Source organism: Erpetoichthys calabaricus, chromosome 17 (genome assembly GCF_900747795.2).
Source record: "Erpetoichthys calabaricus chromosome 17, fErpCal1.3, whole genome shotgun sequence".
Lineage (NCBI taxonomy): Eukaryota > Metazoa > Chordata > Cladistia > Polypteriformes > Polypteridae > Erpetoichthys > Erpetoichthys calabaricus.
Window position 1 is genome coordinate 4391101 of NC_041410.2, and position 22892 is coordinate 4413992.

Below are 22892 nucleotides of genomic sequence, written 5' to 3' on the forward strand. Positions count from 1 at the left end.
TTACTCAAAGGATTTCAAGATTTAATATGCACAAGCGGTAACACTGCAAAAGCAGCCCAAACCAGAAAAGACCGCTGGCAAAAAGTGGCTGACAAATTAAACACGTGTGCATTGTACTTACTGAAAGCAGCGTTACAGATTTTGCAAATGTGGACTGTTCATTTGCCTTCCCATGGCCACCGCTTGAAATGTATTTCATAGAAACAACACTTCTTTCAATGTTATACAGTTTCCTGCATCAGGTAACTGCACGCGCGCTACACTGAATGAATCAACGTGTGTCTACCCGCCGCAGAGAGGCGTGGGTAAGCCCTTGAACCCCATTCGTGCTGGAAACCAGGGCTTGCAATTGTTCTCCACGAAAACATGATCAGCAAGTCTTTGATAGGCTGCAACAAAATGATGAAAGAACGGGCGCATATTTTTCACACAAGCTCGGTGGGTGGGTGTTAGTTACTCAAAGGATTTCAAGATTTAATATGCACAAGCGGTAACACTGCAAAAGCAGCCCAAACCAGAAAAGACCGCTGGCAAAAAGTGGCTGACAAATTAAACACGTGTGCATTGTACTTACTGAAAGCAGCGTTACAGATTTTGCAAATGTGGACTGTTCATTTGCCTTCCCATGGCCACCGCTTGAAATGTATTTCATAGAAACAACACTTCTTTCAATGTTATACAGTTTCCTGCATCAGGTAACTGCACGCGCGCTACACTGAATGAATCAACGTGTGTCTACCCGCCGCAGAGAGGCGTGGGTAAGCCCTTGAACCCCATTCGTGCTGGAAACCAGGGCTTGCAATTGTTCTCCACGAAAACATGATCAGCAAGTCTTTGATAGGCTGCAACAAAATGATGAAAGAACGGGCGCATATTTTTCACACAAGCTCGGTGGGTGGGTGTTAGTTAGTTACTCAAAGGATTTCAAGATTTAATATGCACAAGCGGTAACACTGCAAAAGCAGCCCAAACCAGAAAAGACCGCTGGCAAAAAGTGGCTGACAAATTAAATGCGTGTGCATTATACTTACTGAAAGCGGCGTTACAGATTTTGCAAATGTTCATTTTTTTTCCCTCTGCTTAAAAAATATTAAAAAAGCAGCGTGATTATACCGGTGTTTTCAGTATTCAAAGCGCTATCCACACAGGGAGGAACCGGGAAGCGAACCCAAAATCTTTCACAGTCTCCTTACTGCAAAGCAGCAACACTACCTCTGCACTACAAGGCAGAGAAGGCAATTAAAGAATGCACCGGGGTCGATTTTGTTTTCACTTCTGTTTGGACAACTGTGTCGTTCAGGGAGTGTTCACCCATCAAAACATAATTATGTAGCGGGTTGGCTAGTTACAAACAGAAAACGCTTCAGAGTTACTAGAAGAGAGGCCATTGGCGTCATTAAAATGCTAATGAGGTCGTCTGAATGAGTAGACTCGACCATCCAAGGATTTCTGGCAAACCTGAAATTATTTCATCCAGTGAGGTTCGACTAACTATGTTGGATAAACACGGTAATCTTTCTCAGGTACGTGAAAGGAGTTTACACGAGAACAGTGCGAAAATCTCCCCAGAACCTTCCATCATCTTCTGTGAACGCACAATTTTTGTCTAATTTGTCAGCTTAGATTGTTTCTACTCTTAATGGCTTTCATTTTAGCGTTTTGCTAATTAATATAAAGTTCTAACGTGTTCTTTAGTCAAAAGCCGCGAAAACCTCACACCCTTGCATGTAGCGTCAGAGGACGATAAGCTCAACACAGCAATGGCGTCCACGTTTCTCGCTAGGAATTACAAAATGGAGGACCATTCTAATTGTTCCACAAATATTTAACTTTGTCATGAAAATCTTCCGGAGACCCCTGTGTAGGTGGCGGGATTGTTATCACAATTCAGAATCACAAGCTTGAAACATGTAGCACCTTCACCAGCCAAAATTGTCTGTCAAAAATAAGAGCCACAAAAATGAAAGCTACCTAAATGCCAGAGCCCTGAACAAATCACTAAAGAAAAGAAACTCGTTGGCTTAGAAAATGTCTACCAATGTGGATGTCAGGCTTACCACGCCGCCATCTTAAATAGTGGGTGTAAGATGACGTCAAGCTTTACGACACAGCTAAACACAAAAGGCCGCAGTTGCAAAAATCAAACGTGAACTTCCAGTCCTCAACTCGGCTCAAACAGGAGACGTGATGTTGTCAAATTAATGATAACTGGGGGGCTCTGCCCCCTCCTCGCTTCGCTCTCCCACTTGGATGATCTGCTTAAACACGGACTGCCTGTTAACACAAACCATTTTGATTGATGATAAACCAGAAAGCCTGAAAGGGAAAGGCGCCTGGCGCTCATTCCGTCCTCAGCTCGGTGGCTGCGGCGTCTACTGCTGATGTTGATTTTGCGCCAGTTTGGATTTTCACATTCACTTTTAGGATGGTAAAGTCAGAGGACCTGACAAAGGCGAGTAAGTCTCCTCAGTTCCTTACGGTTCTGTCAAAGAGGATTTGGGCAGGCAAAATGAGCGGCTTGTCGAAGATTGCTTAAGATGAAGCTGGAGAGGTCATGAAACTACCGATCGATGAAAAGCAAAAACTTCTGAAAAGGCTACGACTTTCTTAGTTTTTATTTCTACCATTATATTAGCAAGTGATAACGTAGCTGCATTCTTATGGGGAATACGTATATACAATTTAAACAGATTGTTATTTTCATGGGAATTGTTACATATGCATAATAGACCTAACTATTTGACATTACTGTGAGTAATTAACCAGAGTAAAAAATAGGAAAGCGTAATAATTTGAAAGTAAATTATGTTTCATGTTGCGTTAGAGTTATTCGTTGCGTAATACGATTTCGTTCTGTTTGGCTTTGAAATTAACACGCAAATACTTTTTTTACTTACACTTTTACTGTAAAACAATTTTCTGAATTAAATTTTCTTTAATATCGCATATAATTTTGATCCTTTGTTTGGACTTTCATCGTGACAATGCAATGTATAACTGCCCGTGAGTGAATTTCGTTTCTTTCTCTCTATTAAATAAAACAATTTTTTCAAATGTGTGGCTCTGAGATGTGTTGATTGTCATAGCAAAAGTTATTCTAACCGGAAACTGTAAATGTTTTAATAGGAATGGCATATCAAGATCTCCTTTGGTGTCTCATGTTATCCCTGAAGATGGACTACATTACTTTTCTTGGATACGTCCTTCTTTCAACAGTAATTCATGTAGTGGAAGACCAGACGGTGTTAACGGTTGTAGATATTCTATCGTGATATTGTAAGTTGATGTTTTCATCTTTCACACCATCACCACCAACTGTTTCATCTTAGTCTATTGATACGCATTTAACCAGTTTGCAGTGTAACCGATAGACAATTTTGGCATTAATTAGTTTGACTTCATCGTTTCTCACTGCTAGGATTTCCCGTGTACTCATTTTTACTGTTGATAACCCTTTGGGATGAAATTCTTCAATAAGATTTGGACATAAAGGCACATAATACGTCTTCTTTCTTTCATTGGGAACTTAAAGTGAGGAAAACATAAACATTTATAAGAGCTGAGAGAGCAGAAACTGTGTCTGTCAAAAGCATTCACACCAATGAGAGGTGAGAGGACTGTGGGCGTGGCTGAATATGGTTGAGAGGAGGGCGGGACTTGAAAAAATCTCATGTCACAGGAATTTTGTTATATAATAGAGATACATAAAAAAGGTATAAGAAAAAGCAATTCAGAAATGAGAACGAACAACCAAAACAAAATATTCAGGATAAAACCGTGACAAACGGGACGCACTGGTAAGGAACTGACCCCATGGGGGCGTCCTGCACTGTAGGAACCTCATCTGTGCAAAAATTGTAACAGCATTGAAATGGGGCTGCTCTGGCACCACAACACTTCCATGTCGTTTTAACTCTTGACAAAGGTGACGTTCATAACAAGCAGATTCATTCACTTGTGGAAGGCCTTTCTGCTGCTTAATGCTGACACACATCAGGGTGGACTACCATGTTGTCCACAGCTCTGAAGACAACTTGATGTTAAAAATGCACTGGTTACATTAGAGACACCCAAGACAACAGCATGACAATATTTAGAAATATTAAATACATGCCTCATATATTTTTTTTTTTTTTTTTAAAATGACACATTTTTGGAAGAAAGTATCCTGAGCAGACCCCCCCCACGCTTCCTTCCAAAAAATTTGAGAGGTCCCAAGCACTTTTAGAATGGCTGATAGCGTGTGGATGTGTGTGACTGGGCTTAATAAATGTTTCTTATCTTGTGCCCCGTGACACCAGGGTAGGCCGCAACCCCACCAGATCCCTGAACCGGATAAAGCAGGTTGAAGAAAAACTGACGGACTGATCTATTCTGAAGGACCATCCGGTCTTAGGTTTAACTGACAGGCCAATGAGTTTACACAAATGAAAATTTGAAGAACTGGAAATAAAACGAGAATTACAAAACAGGGTGGTGACAAGGGTGAAGATGAGCCACACAGCTGCTTGCTATTAATTTCAGTTTCATCTCATGTTTGAGGCCACGTTTAGTGTCTGACCCTCATTCTCCTATCTAAGTCACATAAGTGATGTTAGTCCTCAAAAAAAGTTTTCACATTTGTCTCCTGGAGAGCAAAACTGCACAAAAGATGAGGCCTCACCAGTGCATTATAAAGCTTGAGCAGAACCTCCTGTGACTTGTACTTCACACATCAAGGCGCTATATAACTTGACATTCTGTTAGCCTTCTTCATGGCTTCTTAACACTGGTAGCTGATAGTGTTGAGTCCACTGCAACTCCAAAGTCCCTCTCATAAGGCATACGTTCGATTTTTCAGCCCTCCCATTGTGTATTCAAACCTCACATTCTGACTTCCTACGGGTTGTACTTTACATTTACTGACATTAATATTCATCGCCTGTAGCCCTGAATCAGCCTCGTCGCTCTTCTCTGGACTGTCTCTAGTGCTGCTATGTCCTTTTTCTAGCCTGCAGACCAAAACTGCACACAGGACTCCAGATGAGGCCTCACCAGTGTGTTATAAAGCCTGAGCAGGACCTCCTGTGACTTGTACTCCACACATGAAGGCGCTATATAACCTGACATTCTGTTAGCCTTCTTAATGGATGCTGAACACTGTCTGGACATTGATAGGGATGAGTCCACTATGACTCCTAAATCCTTCTCATAAGGCGTACGCTCGATTTTCCGACTGCCCATTGTGTATTCAAACCATACATTTTGACTTCCTATGTGTCATACTTTACATTTACTGACATTAAAGGAAAGCTTGTGATTAAGACAATAATAACAATAATAATAATAATAATAACACATTTTGTTTATATAGTGCCTTTCCCATGCTCAAGATGGCTTCCTCTCAGCTTCAGAGATCTGGTTCAGATCTTTCACTGTTCACCATCTGTCTGGAGTCTGGAAGTTGCTGAAGTGAGATTTTAAGGGTGGTCCCTCACTTCAGAGATCTGAAGGTTAAGCCGACTGGGGACTTTAAGTGGGCCTGAGGTGATTACAGGTGGGCACTTTGATGGACGGAGGGGGTTGAGTGGTCCAATCCAAGATTGGTTGCTGCATTGCCCCAGTGCTGCCAATGTAGACGCCATCTCCTCTATGACCCTGACCGGGTTTGAATGGGTTCAGAAATGGACGGAGGATGAATGTAGAGTGTGATTGGGCTTAATAAATGTTTCTTATCTTGTGCCCCATGACACCAGGATAAGGAGCAACACCACCACATTCCTGAACTGGATGAAGCAGGTTGGAGAAAGACTGAAAGACTGAACTATTCTGAAGGACCAGCCTTGAGCGACAACGCGTTTAAAATTAGCATAAAGCCACGGCCAAGGAGATCCCAGCTAAGATAACATGCTGTCATCAGGGAGGGGCGGTGAGCCAATGTACCCATTTATTACATAGTGCCTTTCATATCTATCTGTCTATACATGTATATCTAATATATAATGCCTTTCATCTATCTATCTATCTATCTATCTATCTATCTATCTATCTATCTATCTATCTATCTATCTATCTATCTATCTATCTATCTATCTATCTATCTATCTATCTATCTATTCAGGACTGTATATCTGTTACATTGTGTTTTCATATCTATCTCTCCATATTAGATTGATGAGTACCATGAAAGGCACTATATACAGTAGATGTAGTATAGGTGCACACTTCACATATTGTACCTTTCATATCTGTCTGTCTAAGGGCAGGATTAGTTAGCAGCAGAGCTGCCAGTGAATGAGACGTCCGCAACTCAAAGGGTTTAGAGAGGACTGGAGTGAACCCCGGGATGGCAAATGGGAGTCAGAGGAAGAAAGTGGTTCAGCCATCCATTTGCAGGATTTACTTTGCATCTTGGTCAGGACCGAGTCCCAGGAGTCTGTTTTTGGTTGTGGCAGGTTCAAGAAGGAGGATGACAGTAAATCATCTGGGGGTCCACAGCCATATCGCTAGAGGATACTTAGCAATGGGAAGAAGAACAGAAGAAACCAAATGATAAAAGCTCACACATGGTCAGCTTGATTAGTTCACCTCTGTATCTCAAAACTGTATGTATTATATAGTGCCTTTCACGTCTATCTATCTTAGATTGTTAAGTAATAGAACAAGCACTACATACACAACACAAGTGGCATATCAGAAAGCCTCTCTATTTTATAGTTCCTTTCATATCCATTTATCTAAATAGCCATAATTATGAAGAGCTGAGATGTCTGCAGATGAAATGTCTGCAACATGAAGGGGGTGACAGGACAGCAGTGACCCTAGTGATGGCAAGTGGAAGCCATGGGAAGAAATGCATTGATTATCCAGTTCCAGTATTTACTTACTAAACATGGTGTGTCATGATGGGGTCACAGGGGTTGCTACGAGAGGGGACAACAGTAAATGGTGTGTGGATCCACAATACTCCACCTGACACAGCAGCGTCACTGGAGGACAATTAGCAATGACAAGCAGAAAAGAAGAAGCCAAGTGTTGTAAAGATTGCAGGGCTTGGCCAACTCCATTAGTGCATGTAGGTCTGCTCTCTATAATGTTTTTCAAGACTGACTATTATATAGTGCCTTTCATGTCTCTCTGTCTTTACCTGCTATTTGGAGAGTGGCTGCATGTTACATGTTGGTCATATGTCGCTGGACTCTCTATGCATGACAACACTCCTGCTGGATTCATCCATTATATGTCCTCGGCCAACATGGTGGTCTTGTGACAATGGCACTCATGGTGTGTCCCCTCATTTGCTCTTTTATGACTTTTTTCCATTTTTGAAATGAAAGATCTGCCCTTAACATGTCCTTTTCTGAACAGTAATTACAATGACACATTAATATTAGAAACCTGTTAGACAGATTAAGCACACAATGCTGCACATTTCTGATTCGGTTTTAAAGGACTTCAATTCAAGAACAGGCGTGTGGTTATGAATTGTTTCACACAAGCTGTAGTTTAATAAAAGCGTCATTAACGAGTTGCCATTTTGCAGTAATCTAAGAATTATTTTATGAGCTTTAGTGAAAGAATTCTATTAACCTTCAAACCCAAACCCTCAGTCAGCTCCTGCCGTCTCCCCCTCACACACCTCTCACACCTTCAGTGCGCAGCACCCAGGACAGGCGGCCATTACACATCGGGGAGAGCCGGCCAGAGCAGTCCAGCATCAGAGGGACACACGAGAAGTGGAAGAAGCTCAGACTGTGACGGCTCATTTATGCTTGTTTGGTACGTAACCATAGAAACGCCTGGAGGTCAAAGCCAAGGTCAAGAGCTGAAGGGAAGGAAGTGGCAGCCATGGGTGTGAAGACGTGCTGAAACAGAAAAGTGTGAAAGAAAGAAGACAGCAGGCAGGCAAACAATTTGACTCTTCGTTTGCTGCATCTCGATGACATAATCTGCCCCTGACAAGCATGAAGGTGTCCATCTAAACATCCATTATCAGACGTATGTCATCCTGCTTGTTTATCTCATCTCTATTTCAGGTGCCAGAGACTATCCCAATGCATCGGGTAAAGGCAGGAGCCCAACATGGACGTCACCAGCCAATCAACACGGGCGGGGTAACCTGGGATCAAGCCCCTGAGCACAACCGAATTAGTAAAATTATCTATGCATTTTATAGTGCCTTTCATATCCATCCATCTACTAATTATATAGTGCCTTTCATATCTATCGATCTGTTGGTGCCATGTCATCATTTTTCCATCTACTAATAATATAGTGCCTTTCATGTCTATCTTATGGTGCCACGCCGTCATCTATCCATTTACTAATTATATAGTGCCTTTTGTATCTTTCTTATGGGGCCATGCCATCATCTATCCATCTACTAATTATATATTGCCTTTAGTATCTATCCAATGGTGACATGCTATCACCCATTCATCTACTAATTATATAGTGCCTTTCATATCTATCTTATGATGCCATGCCATCGCCCATCCATCTACTAATTATATATTGCCTTTAGTATCTATCCTATGGTGACATGCCATCATCTATCTATCTACTAATTATATAGTGCCTTTAGTATCTATCCTATGGTGACATGCCATCATCTATCCATCTACTAATTATATAGTGCCTTTTGTATCTATCTTATGGTGACATGCCATTGCCCATCCATCTACTAATTATATACTGCCTTTAGTATCTATCCTATGGTGACATGCCATCATCTATCCATCTACTAATTATATAGTGCCTTTTGTATCTATCCAATGGTGACATGCCATCACCCATTCATCTACTAATTATATAGTGCCTTTCATATCTGTCTTATGATGCCATGCCATCGCTCATCCATCTACTAATTATATAGTGCCTTTTGTATCTATCCAATGGTGACATGCTATCACCCATTCATCTACTAATTATATAGTGCCTTTCATATCTATCTTATGATGCCATGCCATCGCCCATCCATCTACTAATTATATATTGCCTTTAGTATCTATCCTATGGTGACATGCCATCATCTATCTATCTACTAATTATATAGTGCCTTTAGTATCTATCCTATGGTGACATGCCATCATCTATCCATCTACTAATTATATAGTGCCTTTTGTATCTATCTTATGGTGACATGCCATTGCCCATCCATCTACTAATTATATACTGCCTTTAGTATCTATCCTATGGTGACATGCCATCATCTATCCATCTACTAATTATATAGTGCCTTTTGTATCTATCCAATGGTGACATGCCATCACCCATTCATCTACTAATTATATAGTGCCTTTCATATCTATCTTATGATGCCATGCCATCGCTCATCCATCTACTAATTATATAGTGCCTTTTGTATCTATCCAATGGTGACATGCCATCACCCATTCATCTACTAATTATATAGTGCCTTCCTTATTTATCTTATGGTGCCACACCATCATCTATCCATCTACTAATTATATAGTGCCTTTTGTATCTATCCAATGGTGACATGCCATCACCCATCCATCTACTACTTATATAGTGCCTTTCATGTCTATCTATTATGTTTTGTTAATTTTACTGTAATATCAACAGCCATACGTGGAGTGGAGCAGGCTGCTTGGCTGATCGAGTGCCACCTTTGCCCAAGGGTCTTTTTCTCAAATTCTCCACCTCAATGGTGGCTGACTAAATGAAGCTTCTCCTCCAGCGCAGAAGCACACAGGTTTACTGCTTCATTTTAATGTCCCAAGTTTGTGTTCCAGCTTTGGCATCTCTGGGAGGGGCAGAGAATTTCTGAGCAGATGTATCAAAAGTAAAAGTTCTGGAATTGAAATGTCTTTCACAACTTCCGATTGTCTTCTTCCCCTTAAATCTGCACCTACGCACTGTCACTTAGTGAACGGCGTGATTATCGACATTCACTTGTGACTAACAACATCAAGCCAAAGTGGGTCATGCAAGCTCAGGTTTAAAACAGACAAGAGCAGGCACATGGATGAAAGAGATAGCAAAGCTTCCAAGCTTTTTCTCCTGAAATCTGGAAGCAAGAGACCTAGTACTGAAAATGTGAACATGGCAGCCTGTGAGACCATCAAATTAGCCAGGCTGGCTAAATTAGCCCCGTGAGTGTCCAGCGAGTCCCTGCCACATCGACTCAGCACTCTGGCCAAGCGTACAGGAGCTGTGTCCTCCTCGAGTGTCAGCTGGGTATCTGAATACCCTGAGACCAGAAGGGGGTGGAGCTTTCTCTTAGCGGTGGGGCGGAGTCAGTCTTCCTGCTTGGACGTGTTTTGTTAGCTGCAGAGGGGGAAGGAAGCAATAATGTCAGCGTCAGCGCCCCCTCTCAATCTGGGAAGGAACTGCTTACCTCACCAGACCCAGGTGGGTGGTCCACAGATGCACATGCATGACATGGCACAGGAGACAAGTTCACTCTACCGTGTGTACTCGATGACTAATTGACATGGCGTGACTGAGCAAGTCGGGATTTTAATAGTCCAGGTCACCGCTACGGCGAGTCTGCTGTGTTGGCTCACTGGCGCCCTATGTAAGAAGTTCAGTTTCTTTTTTGAAAGACCTCGTAGAAGAAATACGTATTTGCGTTTTAATAAAACCAGATCTACAGAACATTCAAAAATATTTTTATTGAATGAAGCGTCAAAAGACACAGAAGACAAAGTGAGGCCTAAACTAGATAATGTTTATTTAGTTAATATCACAAATACCAGTGGCATAGACAGGAAACGTTATTATCATAATCATAATCAGAATTTGCATCAGTTTATGGGAAACTGTGAATTACCACAAAAATGAACTTTTGTAATATGATATAATAAAACGTGAACATCCTCAACTCACTCACTCAATCCAACTCACAGCTTCAGGGAGTTCAATAAATGAAATGTGAGAGGCTTTTATTTCTGCTGACGGCTGTATATCCTTCTCACATCCAGATGCTCACAATTGATGCATTATGTTTATGTCTCATAAGTATTAAGATTTTAGAGCAGATTCACAAGTACCTACTTTAAAGGCAGCGTGGCCCCCTAGTGGAGTGAATGGATATTGCGTCAGAGTGTGGAACACCTACAGACTGTGGGAGAGACTCAATAAATAACAAATACTTCAATTATGCTGCACCCAAATTTATACAATTAGAGTTATACAATTAAATTACAGTACCAATATTTAATAGCAGGCTCCCCTCAATTATGTTTTTTATAGGCAGTGTCGCCCCCTGATGGGATGGATGGATATTGCGGCAGAGGGTGGCAGAGTCATTTAATGGCAGATTCTCCAATTATACAGCACCCCTGTCATTTATGAGGTGGTTTGGACAGACATATTTACATGCGTCAGTCGCCATATAGGCGGAGTGGTGGCTCTGAGGCTGGGGATCTGCGCTGGCAATCGGAAGGTTGCTGGTTCGAATCCCGTAAAAAAAATGCCAAAAGGGACTCTCCTCTGTTGGGCCCTTGAGCAAAGGCCCTTAACCTGCAATTGCTGAGCGCTTTGAGTAGTGAGAAAAGCGCTATATAAATGCAAAGAATTATTATTATTATTATATATGCCACTCTAAAACAAAAGATTACCTGCAACTGTATTTTTATTGACTAGGGAGCTCTGCCCCCTGCTCACTTCGCTCGCCAACCCCCGTGTGGGCGCTACACCCTGGCCACTTCACGGCTCTGCCGCTTGCGTATGGGGATGCGGTTATACAATTTAAACAGATTGTTATTTTCATGGGAATTGTTACATATGCATAACCGAGCTGACCATTTTAAATTCTAGCAAGTAATAATTTGAATGTAAATTATGTTAAGAGTTATTCGTTGCGTAATACAATTGCATTCTGTTTGGATTTGAAATTAACACACAAATACTTTTTTTTAAACTTACACTTTTACTGTACAAGTTCAGTAAAAACAATTTTTTGAATTAAATTAAAATCTTCAAGATTGCATTGAATTTTGATTCCGTGTTTGGTCTTTCATCGTGACAACGCAACGTATAACTGCCCGTGAGTGAATTTCGTTTCTTTCTCTCTATTAAATAAAATGACTTTTTCAGATGTTTGTCCCTGTGATTTGTTAATTGTCATAGCAAAAGGAAACTGTAAACGTTTTAATAGGAATGGCATATCCAGATCTCCTTTGGTGTCTCATGTTATCCCCAGAAGATGGACCTCATTACTTTTCTTACATAAATCCTTCTTTCTACAGTAATTCGTGAGGAGGAAGACCAGACGGTGTTAACGGTTGTAGATATTCTATCATGATATTGTAAGTTGATGTTTTCATCTTCCACACCATCACCACCAACTGATTCAGCAGAGTCTACTGAGATGCATTTAACCAATTTGCCGTGTAACTGATCGACTATTTTCACATTCATTCGTTTGACTTCATCGTTTCTTGGTGTTAGGATTGCCTGTGTGCTCATTCTTTCAGTTGATAACCCTTCAGGATGAAATTCTTTGATAAGATTTGGACATAATACATCTTCTTTAACTCTTTCAGGGCTGATGTTCGCTTTGTCGAAATTCAGGGGTAGAGGACAGTTGGCTGTAAACTACGTCAAAACTCGCCCTTACGTTTTAGTTTGACTCTCTTTGCCAGAAGGAAAGTTAAGTAGCTTTGTTGTTCTGACCTTGATTCCCTGCATGAGTAGTGCAGAGCAAACAATTTCTAAAATGGCATCGACATCTGGCGAGAGACTAAAGAAGATGTGCAAATGAAAATACTCCATGTGCGTTTTACGTATTATCGCTGAATCGGACTCTGCCTTGTCGGACTTGGAATTTGATGCAAGTGATCAGGAGATGGATATCGAAAATGAAAGTGAGCTACCAGCATTAGCTGATCTCGTGATGCTGAACACATTTAGGTCGCAGCATTCGCCTGGGAGGACCACCACTTATGATGATGACACTAGGTACAAACCATATTGCGTCACACTGCGACTGCCACCGCTGCCCTGAGCATTCCTGCTGGCCATCGAGGTGCCCCCGCGTAGCCACAGAAATGCCAAACATGTGCCAACAACAGCCACAGCACGTAGCAACAGACGTTTTAGGTTGATTTATGTGTGAAACCATTGCTTTGAGTGCTTTTCAGAAAACTGAGTTTTTCGGAAAAAATATTCAGCCCTCAAAGAGTTAATTGGGAACTTAAAGTGAGGAAAACGTTAAAATTTATAAGAGCTGAGAAAGCAGAAACTTTGTCTGTCAAAAGCATTCACACCAATGAAAGGTGAGAGGGCCGTGGGCGGGGACTGTTAACCGTAAATGATTGAGAGGAGGGCGGGACTTGGCCAAAGTCTTGTCTCGCGGGACTTGAAATTATCTCTTTGAAAAAGTCTCATTCCAGGATTTTCTTTTATAATAGAGAGATATGCATTTCATTTCTTTTTATATGTACCGTATTTACGCGTGTACCACGCACACATTTTTTCCCGAAAATTAGAATTGGAAAATCAGGTGCGCATCATACACGAGGAAGTTTTTTTCTATAATGTTTACTTCTTCTGCTTGGGCTCTCTCGCTCTCTCTCTGTCTCTCTCTCGCTCGCGTCTTCATTCAGCATGGATAGTAGCAAGCGTTTACAGTCCTTCACAGCGGGAGAGAAACTAAAAGTGATTTTGGAAGCAGAGAAGATAGGAAATGGGGCAGCAGGTTGCAAGTATGGTGTTCCACAGTCATATGTTCGAGATTGGTGACGGAAGAAAGACAAACTTTCGTCATGCAACAAAAACAGAAGGGCATTTCGGGGAAAATGTGCCCTAAACGCTTCCTATACAATCACAATGCGCGTCGTACATGGGGCAAAACGGTTTTTACGATTTTCTTTGTAAAAATTAGGGTGCGCGTCTTACACAAGGGCGCGTGGTACACAAGTATAAACGGTATTATTTCATCACCATGACGGCTCACTCTTCATCCATTTATATTCTGATCCTTCCTAAATCATTACAATGATGTAGCAGGAGAGGGTCCACTGGCCAAATTGGATACAAGGCAGAAACCAACCTTGGGGTGGCGCTAGATCACCATCAGGTCTGCTTACACTCCTGCTAACTCCCACTAACCTCACCTGCTCCGACTGGATTCTCCATTTAAATGTTTACATCTAATAAAAGGTAAAGTATCACTTCCGGTTAGCAGAAATAGATCAAAGTTGATAGAAATCTATGTTTTGTACCACATACTTGTATGCAAAATTTGGTTGACCCAAGTGAAAGCAAACTCAGGTTATCCTGTTCACTCTCACACACACACACACAGTATTTTCGAACTCAGGAAGGTCTTAAACGTTGAGATTCATCAAAATCTCGAGGTCGACTTTTTGGACGATTACAATAGTTTCCCTATACGAGAAGGTAAAAACTAGGATGACCAGTTTTTCAAAGTCTCAAACTGGGACCCAACATTTTAATGAAGCAATCAACTGGTCTTATGGGTGGCTTGGGATCCCAGTGCTGTGAGACGTATTACAACAAAGACGGATTTTTCAGCCTGTTAAAGATGGGACGTGTTGCTCTCTTTCAATTATTAAACTGGACGTATTGCCCTGTATTTTTTTGTCTGGTCAGCATATAGTTAATGAATGACTGATTGATTATCTGGTTAGTTCATTTATTGGCTGGCTGGTTAATTGGATGTTTCATTGGTTTTGTGCTTGATTGATTAATTGGATAGCTGATCTACTGAGTGATTAATTAAATGAATATTCGATTGATTTGTCATTTGATTGGTGGGTTAATTAATGGGTAGGTTGACGGTCTGGCTTATTAGTTGATTGGTTGGCTGGATGATTCATTGGTTGTTTGGCTAATTGACTGGCTGATTAACTGATCAGCTGCCGTATTGAGTGATTGATTAACTTATCGATTGCTTTGATGCACAGCTGGATGACTGGTGGATGGGGGTCTCGGTTGATTGATTGATTGATCGATTGACTGATTGTTGGATTGGCGTCTGCCTTATACTTCAACGGTCTGCACGAGTACATTATAGGTTGACTTGAGGTGGATGGCAGTCGCAGAAATGCGTAAAAAATCAAAACAAAGGAAGCCAACCATAATAACTTATTTTTTTTTTGCTTCAGAAGGTCATAGTTTGTACTCATTAATTCAAAATCCAGACTTGATGAAATGTCTACCACTCTCAAATTTAATGTTTCTCTATTTTCACGTAGCAATTGCTCATCAGTTGTGAATATCTGGAGTGCTGGCTATGAGGTCGGCGGCTGACATCTTTGTTTCCAGGTTCGTCGCACTTGGTTGCTCTTTTCCCATATTACAGGCTGTGGCTGATGGTGTTAGCGGTGGGATAATGGGATCCTCCCAAAATGTCTTCTCAAACATCAGAAGGTTGGTACTCCTCAGAATCGGCCAGAATTCCCGACACATGCAGACATACAGCAGGGGGTTCATGCAGCTGTTCAGGAAAGTGAGACTGGTGGAGATGGGAATTCCCAGGTAGAGCAAGTGATGAAGGTCAGGGCTGTGGTCACCATGGACTTTTAATTCTAAGAGCTGGAAGATATGGAAGGGAGTCCAACATAAGAAAAATGTTACGATGACGGCCACCGTCACCCTAAATAGTTTATTATATCGGATTTTGCTGTATTTCCAGAGGATGATGCTGTAACAAGTGATGATGACCATTAAGGGGATGAGGAAGCCAAAGGTGAAGCGCATGATGGTCAGAGCCTGGTGCTGCCCACTTGTTACGTTGTTAAAGCACTTTGTTGAATTTCCCTCAGTTTCTATTTCCCGGAAATAAAAATAAGGAGCACTCATAATCCCAGCCACAAGCCACAGAAGCAGGCAGGCCTTCCAGATTTTCGGGACATTGCGGTGATTGTGCGCCCAAACGGCAGCCAGAACAGACAGGCAGCGGTCAAAGCTGATGGCAGTGAGCAGGAAGACGCTGCTGTACAAATTCAGGACCATGATGGTGCTGTTGAGTTTGCACCAGAATCTGCCAAAGGGCCAGTGAAAAGCCAGCACCGTGTAGACGATGCTGAAAGGGAGGGACAAAGTGAAGACAAAGTCGGCGATGGCCAGGTTGAGGAACCACACCGTGTTGCTCGTCTTCTTCATCCTGAAGCTGGTGACCCAGATGACGAGGCCATTGCCAAGTGAGCCCAAAATGAAAGTGAGGCTGTAAAGGACAATGGAGACAATATTCAGGGAATCTAAGTTGCTGTCCTCTTCTATGTCACCATCGGGCACCTCGGTGGTCAAACCACCGGGGTCTGCAACAGTCGAATTGTAAGAGTCCACCATGACAATCAGGCTGTCTTTGAAAAAAAACAAAAAAAGGAATCAATCGGGGTGGGCAGGCGGTCAGACGTCGGCAGCAAATAACAAAAAGTGCGGAGTTGGAGAAACGGTTCACGTGTACCTTCAGTTGAGGGGCCTCCTGGTGTCCTTGGGGTTTCTCTTCGGGGAGTGTAGGTTAACAAATTGGGCCTGTGGGAGTGATGGGGTCCAGCACCCAAATATGAGATTAGGAAGGGTCAACTTAGTGGATGGACCACCGGAACAAACACTCAGGCCTGGGCACAGGGCTTGGCATTCATTGACGCCCTTCATTAACGACTATTGGGCATTAGGTTTACCCGAGAGGCCAATGAAAATTTGAAGAAGTGGGCTGGAAACCCGACCCACCGCCATGTTCTGTCCATCTTGTAACAGGGCTGCACAGAGAAGACTTTCTCGTATTTTATTTTGCATTTTGTTTTTCTCTCAGACATCTTTTAGGGGTCACTTCGGTGGCCCAAACCTTCATGCTCTCTCATTGAACAGCAGCACTTTAGTTTTTTTTTTAGTATTTAATAAATGCGCACTTTGCACCAAATCCTCGTCATCGTCTCCTCACCCGCCCTACTCCATCTTGGCTCGTGAATTACAAGATGCCCCAAAAGTGGCTGATGCCCATTAGCTGTGGGCACGGGGCATTACACACTCTACTCTTACACCATCAAGTATTTTGGATTTTCTATTTGTTGTTCATTTTGACCACTCGGAAGACATCTGCTTACACTTTGACCTTAAAGGGTCGTCTTCTTCTGTTGATCAAAAAAGCCAAAGTCAATGCACTGGTTGGGGGGGGGGGGGGGGGGGGGGGTTTGGGGGGGGGGGGGACTTCCAAGGTGGTGAAGACTCAAAGGCCCTGCGTTAATCCGTCACCACAGGTACAATTTAATGGACTTTTTTTTTCCCGCACATTTTAAAGGAGATAATTGTTTTATTCAGTTTAAGTATAAAAATGAAAGTTTTTGCCTGGAGTGTAAACTGTTCCCCCCCCCCCCACTTCTCCAATTGCCACTTCTGGTGCCCACCCAGAGTGAGGAGTCTACATTTCAAATTCCCAGTTTTACAGGACACCTCAAACCGGTTCTGTCTGGCTCAGGGGGCTGACCTCACTCTATGGGGTCTGGATGGGGTGCCAGTTCATTGTAATGCCTGTTCTCTCTCACACACACACAACTGTTATTTGGTTAAATTAAAGTTCCTCCAGTGAAAGTAGGCTGCGATTTAAAAAATAATTTTCGTTTCCTTAATAGTACTACAGAAAACATCTTTACTTAGAAAACAAAAAAAAAAATGACTGGCAGACCGCAGGGCACTGAGGAGCCACCATACTGCAATTTTCATCTAAAGTGTCAGTTGAGGTTGTGGAGAATCAAACCATCGAGATAAGGGGGCTTAGCAGGCATCACTCACTCCAAGCCCCACTTAAATATGTGGATGAAAACTTCGGAACTCTCAAAATTTCCCTAATTTGCAGCTGGACTGTGCCATTCTGATGATGGCGTGGTGCCCACAAGAGGAGTTTGTAGTAAAGATTGAAATGCTGAGCTGCCATTGCGGGGATCACTTGACTTGGTTTTGGTTTAGCAGGTCACCTTTGTGTTTGTATTCTTATTCCATTAAGTTACGGCTGAGGCTTCAATTGATTTCCTGTCTGACTGCAGGTTCCATCCAATCATTCAGTGGGGTGGGGGTGTCTGTATATTTAATTATGTACTGAGGATTCTTTAAAGGATCACAAGGGGGGCACAGCCATGAGTGGTGGGTTGTGACTGTTCGACTGTGGATGCAAGCAAATGAGCAGGGTGCCTGGGCTCAGCTTTAGAGATGGGGTGAGGGGCTCAAAGTGGACCTGCGGACCCCCCCATCAGTTGAAGTGGTTCAGGCATCTGATTGGGACGCCTCCATGAGGCTGAGTGTTGGGCATGTCTGACTGGGGGGAGACCTTGGGGCAGACCCAGGACATGCTGGAGAGATAATATCACTCTGCTGATGTGGGGCACCTGCTGGTATCCCACCCTGGAGGAACTGGAGGAGGTGACGTGGAAAAGGGACATCTGAGCTCAGGCCGCTGCCTCCACAACCCAGATAAGCAGCAGAAAATGGATACGATGGATGAATGGAGAAGAGAACAGCATTTTCCAGGTTGCTAAGGGTCATAGAGCCTGTCTTAGTAGCAAAGGCCGAAAGGGAGGAGACAGTAAAGTCCATCACACTGCCTGCATGCACACCCCCCCCCCCAATCCCCCCGATTAGGCATAGAGCTAACCTGGTGTCATCAATCAGCACAATGTGGCAGTTTGGACACAAGGTAGGGAATACACCATCCCATTACTGGGCCTGCTCACTCAACAGGGACAATTTAGTGTCAGCAGTCAACCTCTGGTGTCCATCTCTGAACATGTGGATACATCATTCTACTGGGTGGGAGGCACAAAACAGGTCTGCTGGGAGTGCCGGTCCATTGAAATGCCCACTCATGCATACATTGAAGAAAAAAATGTCACCACGCAAAGGGAGAGCATGCAAACTTCACATAGCCAAAGACCAGGCCTGCAATTCAAATGCAAGATAAAGAGAAGGAAAATAAACTTCAGAAATAAATAAATAAATAGTCATGAGCCAAAACCATAGAGGCAGCCTCACTAGGCAAGGCAGAAATGAGTGATCGCTCCATCCAGCAATTATGGAAGCATCTTAAACTGACTCAGGGCGCAGACACCGTCCCACTGGGGACAAGACAGGAGAGAAGTGTGAATGGGGCACACCAGTCCACTGCTGATAGACACACTTAGGGGGCTAATCTAACATCACCACTCAGCATCAGCAGTCCATCTTTGGGGATGAATGCTTTCTAAATCCACTGTGTAAATTGATTTATACAGCATACACAAGCTGTCCTACCCATTTAAGACAGTTGAAATGTAAAATGCAACGCTCTGCATTTTCCATTCCAATAGATGGTGCATCACAAACGTTTGTAGTAATAATATACATTGAATGTGTCATTCCAACAGATGGTGCAACACAAACATTTATAGAAATAAAATACATTACATTTGTTATTCCAACAGATGGCGCATCACAAACATTTCTAGTAATAATATGCATTGAATTTGTCATTCCAACTGATGATGCACCACAAATATTTTTTTTAGAAAAAATGCATTGCATTTGTCATTTCGATCATTGTATTTGTCATTACAACAAATGGCATATTACAAACGTTTGGACAAATAAAAAGCATTGCATTTGTCATTTCAACAGATGGTGCATCACAAATGTTTGTAGACATAAAATGCACTGCATTTTCCATTCCAACAGATGGTGCATCACAAATGTTTGTAGTAATAATGTGCATTGAATATGTCATTCCAACAGATGGTACATCACAAACGTTTGTAGAAATAAAATGCATTGCATTTGTCATTTCAAGACTTAACGCATCACAAATATGTTTAGAAATAAAATGCATTGCTTTTATCATTCCAACAGATGGTGCATCACAAACATTTGTAGAAATAAAATGTATTGCATTTGTCATTTCAAGACATAGTGCATCACAAATATTTTTAGAAATAAAATGCATTGCATTTATCATTCCAACAGATGGTGCATCACAAATGTTTTTAGAAATAAAATGCATCACATTTGTCATTCCAATAGATGGCATATCACAAACATTTGAACAAATGAAATGCATTGCACTTTGTCATTCCAACAAGTGGCACATCTCAAACACTTTCAGAAATAAAATGCATTACATTTGTCATTCCAATAGATGGCATATCACAAACATTTGAACAAATTAAATGCATTGCACTTTGTCATTCCAACAAGTGGCACATCACAAACACTTTCAGAAATAAAATGCATTACATTTGTCATTCCTCAAATGCAATACATTTGTCCGTTATATGGCATTTGGTATAGGATTTGTAAATGCTGTCATGTGCCATCTGTTGGAATGATGAATATAATGCATTTTATTTTTGAAAGTGTTTGTGATGTGCCACTTGTTGGAATGACAAAGTGCAATGCATTTCATTTGTTCAAATGTTTGTGATATGCCATCTATTGGAATGACAAATGTAATGCATTTTATTTCTGAAAGTGTTTGTGATGTGCCACTTGTTGGAATGGCATAGCAACCTGACCGATACACAGACACATCACTTTATTAAGGTGGATAGTGTCATGCATGAGCGTCAGTGGATCGACTTAGCCGAGTAATGCAGTGCCACCTTGAAGTGAGAGGGGGCACTGTTTCTGTATACACAACTCCAGAAAGATGCCCAGTGAGGGCAACTGACTCCGGCCCCTTCTGGGGCAGGTCCTATAAAGCTGGGCATCCTCAGAAGAAGGCATCTCACTTTGATGTGACCCAGCCTCAGATGGAGCTCCACAAGACCCGCTGAATCGAGCAACAACATCACTGGAGAGGGGGCTCCTGCCTGCCTACATTTTCAGTTCTGTTGCGCCATCATGCGTTTGTTTTGGTTTTATGTTGAAAGAATTAAACAGGACAAGGCTGGTTGTGACCCAGCATTTCATCTTTGAACTCGGGTTTCACTCCCATTTGACCACAACATATATACAGCATATACCTGCAAGCATGTCTTGTATGTAACTGTATATGCCTCGCATACAGGATGTTGTATACTTCTGGTGTCTTCCTTAATTTTGTGTTAACATGGCTGTTCTGAGGAGACCTGCAAGTATGACTGTCATCGTACTATGTGACCTGATCCTTATTTGTGCTGGATGGCTGGTGTCATGGTTGGTGTCTTGTTGAATTTGGTCTTTTGCCATCACAGGAAAGAATATTTTTACAACTAACACAGGAAGCGTCTCTTCTACAGCAAATGCAAGAGTTATCGCCAACATAGACGGCAGAAGCAGAATGAGAGATTTTCAGAGACGAGAGTGCCGGTGCATCAGGGTGGTGCTGCAGAAAGAAGACATGTTGAGGAGCAGAGGCGTCTGCAAGAAGCTCAGTAGGGGGGTTTTGTAGCCCTCACGTGTTCAAATGCCAACATTACCCCCACCCCACCCCGGGGTATGGATGACTGCCAACTGCTGGGCCTCAAGGCCTTTGGTGGCCTTCTCATTTCATTAAATGGATCAATGACTGGAGATAATGCACATAGATTGGTCATATCGATTTGTTTTGAGGACCTGATAAAGAAAGTAGGCTGGGAGCCTCAGCAGGCACGATGACTCCAGAGGACACACTCAGTCCCACCTGGCCAGCTTCGAGTCACCCATCAATCTTAAACTGCCTGCTGTCGTTTGCTGATCCCACAAATCCAACTTTGCCATTTCAGAGCATCAGAGCCGACCCTGATAGCGCCGAGCGTGAGGCAGGCACAAACTGGCTGGAATGGCAGACCCTCCATGTACATGTCGGGGGCAATCCAGGGCTACCATTCATCCTAACCCGCATGTTTTAGAAATATAAGAGAAAACACACATGGGTAGAGGGCGAACCCAGCAACTGAGCCCAAGACATGAAGCTGTGAGGCAGCAGCACTAACCATTGTGCCAGCGTGCCACCCAATGTTTACTGATCTCCTTCTTAATACAGCAGGGTATGTTGTGTTGGCAAGTGTCAACCACCACTTAGCCTGCTGTCAAAAATGTGGCATCAAAGAACATCTCTGGCCAGCTGTATTTAGCAGTCAAATACAAAATGTGGTTTTTTCACTGCTCAGTGCCCATGTAGTGTCGAAAACTACAGCCATGTTTGTAAAACTGAAATAAATTAGTAAGGAGGAGGCAAACAAATGAAAGTGAAAATTCTCTTTTAATGGTGCGTGTTGCTTTCTGATGGCACCCCATAGTCCGCTCTCTCATTATTATGTAACACCACAGCATCCACCAGCTCACCTAGGGGGCTCGATAGGGGCCCCCCCATACAGTCCTGAGGTAGTCCCGGAGTCTGCCATACAATGCCTTTCATGAGTAGTCTGTCGGCATGCATTTTCAGTTATAAGTGTCTACCATACATATAGCGCCTTTCATTCAATCTGCTGTATAAGGTACAGTTGTATGCATCTGATTATATATATTAATAATCTATCTGTTGATCATATACCCTTGTAAATGATTCTTTATATAGTGTCTTTCATATCTATCTATTATATAGTGCCTATTGTATCTATCAATCTACCATATAGTGCCTTTTGTATCTATCTATAATACAGAGTCTTTCATATTTGACTCTCTGTCCTGTAGAGTGGCTTTGCTGTTTGTATATGTAATCCCAAAGGCATAAAGCTGAATGTACTCAGCATGCAAATCCTCTCCAAACTTTGCACAGATTTCCTTTTGTACAGGAGAGCAGCATAAACCACATTATCTTTAAAAATTCAGTTGTTGTCCTCACCCTGGGCATCACTGGGTACCCCTGCTAGTAACCTATAATATAATACAATTCATATCTGTCTCTGTGTCTATCTAGTATATAGTGCCTTTCAAATCTGCAGTACCTATCTATCTAGTATATAGTGCCTTTCAAATCTGCAGTACCTTTCATATATTTAATTATAGTATATGATGTCTTTTCTATCTACTTATCAATCTATGATAAATCA

At 42.2% G+C, this 22892-nt stretch overlaps 1 protein-coding gene across 2 annotated transcripts in view; it reads right to left on the bottom strand.

Moving 5' to 3' along the window:
* LOC114668097 (C3a anaphylatoxin chemotactic receptor-like) overlaps positions 1 to 22892 on the bottom strand; it is a 37324-nt gene that overhangs the window by 10668 nt on the left and 3764 nt on the right. The window contains exon 2 of one of the 2 annotated variants that reach the window (XM_051920711.1): positions 14364 to 16276. The exons of the other annotated variant lie outside the window; for it this stretch is intronic. Within the exon in view, the coding sequence (XP_051776671.1) occupies positions 15181 to 16266 (1086 nt within the window). The 5' untranslated portion in view covers positions 16267 to 16276 and the 3' untranslated portion in view covers positions 14364 to 15180. Of the gene's footprint in view, positions 1 to 14363; positions 16277 to 22892 lie in introns of those variants that run through there. 2 annotated transcript variants of the gene reach the window in all.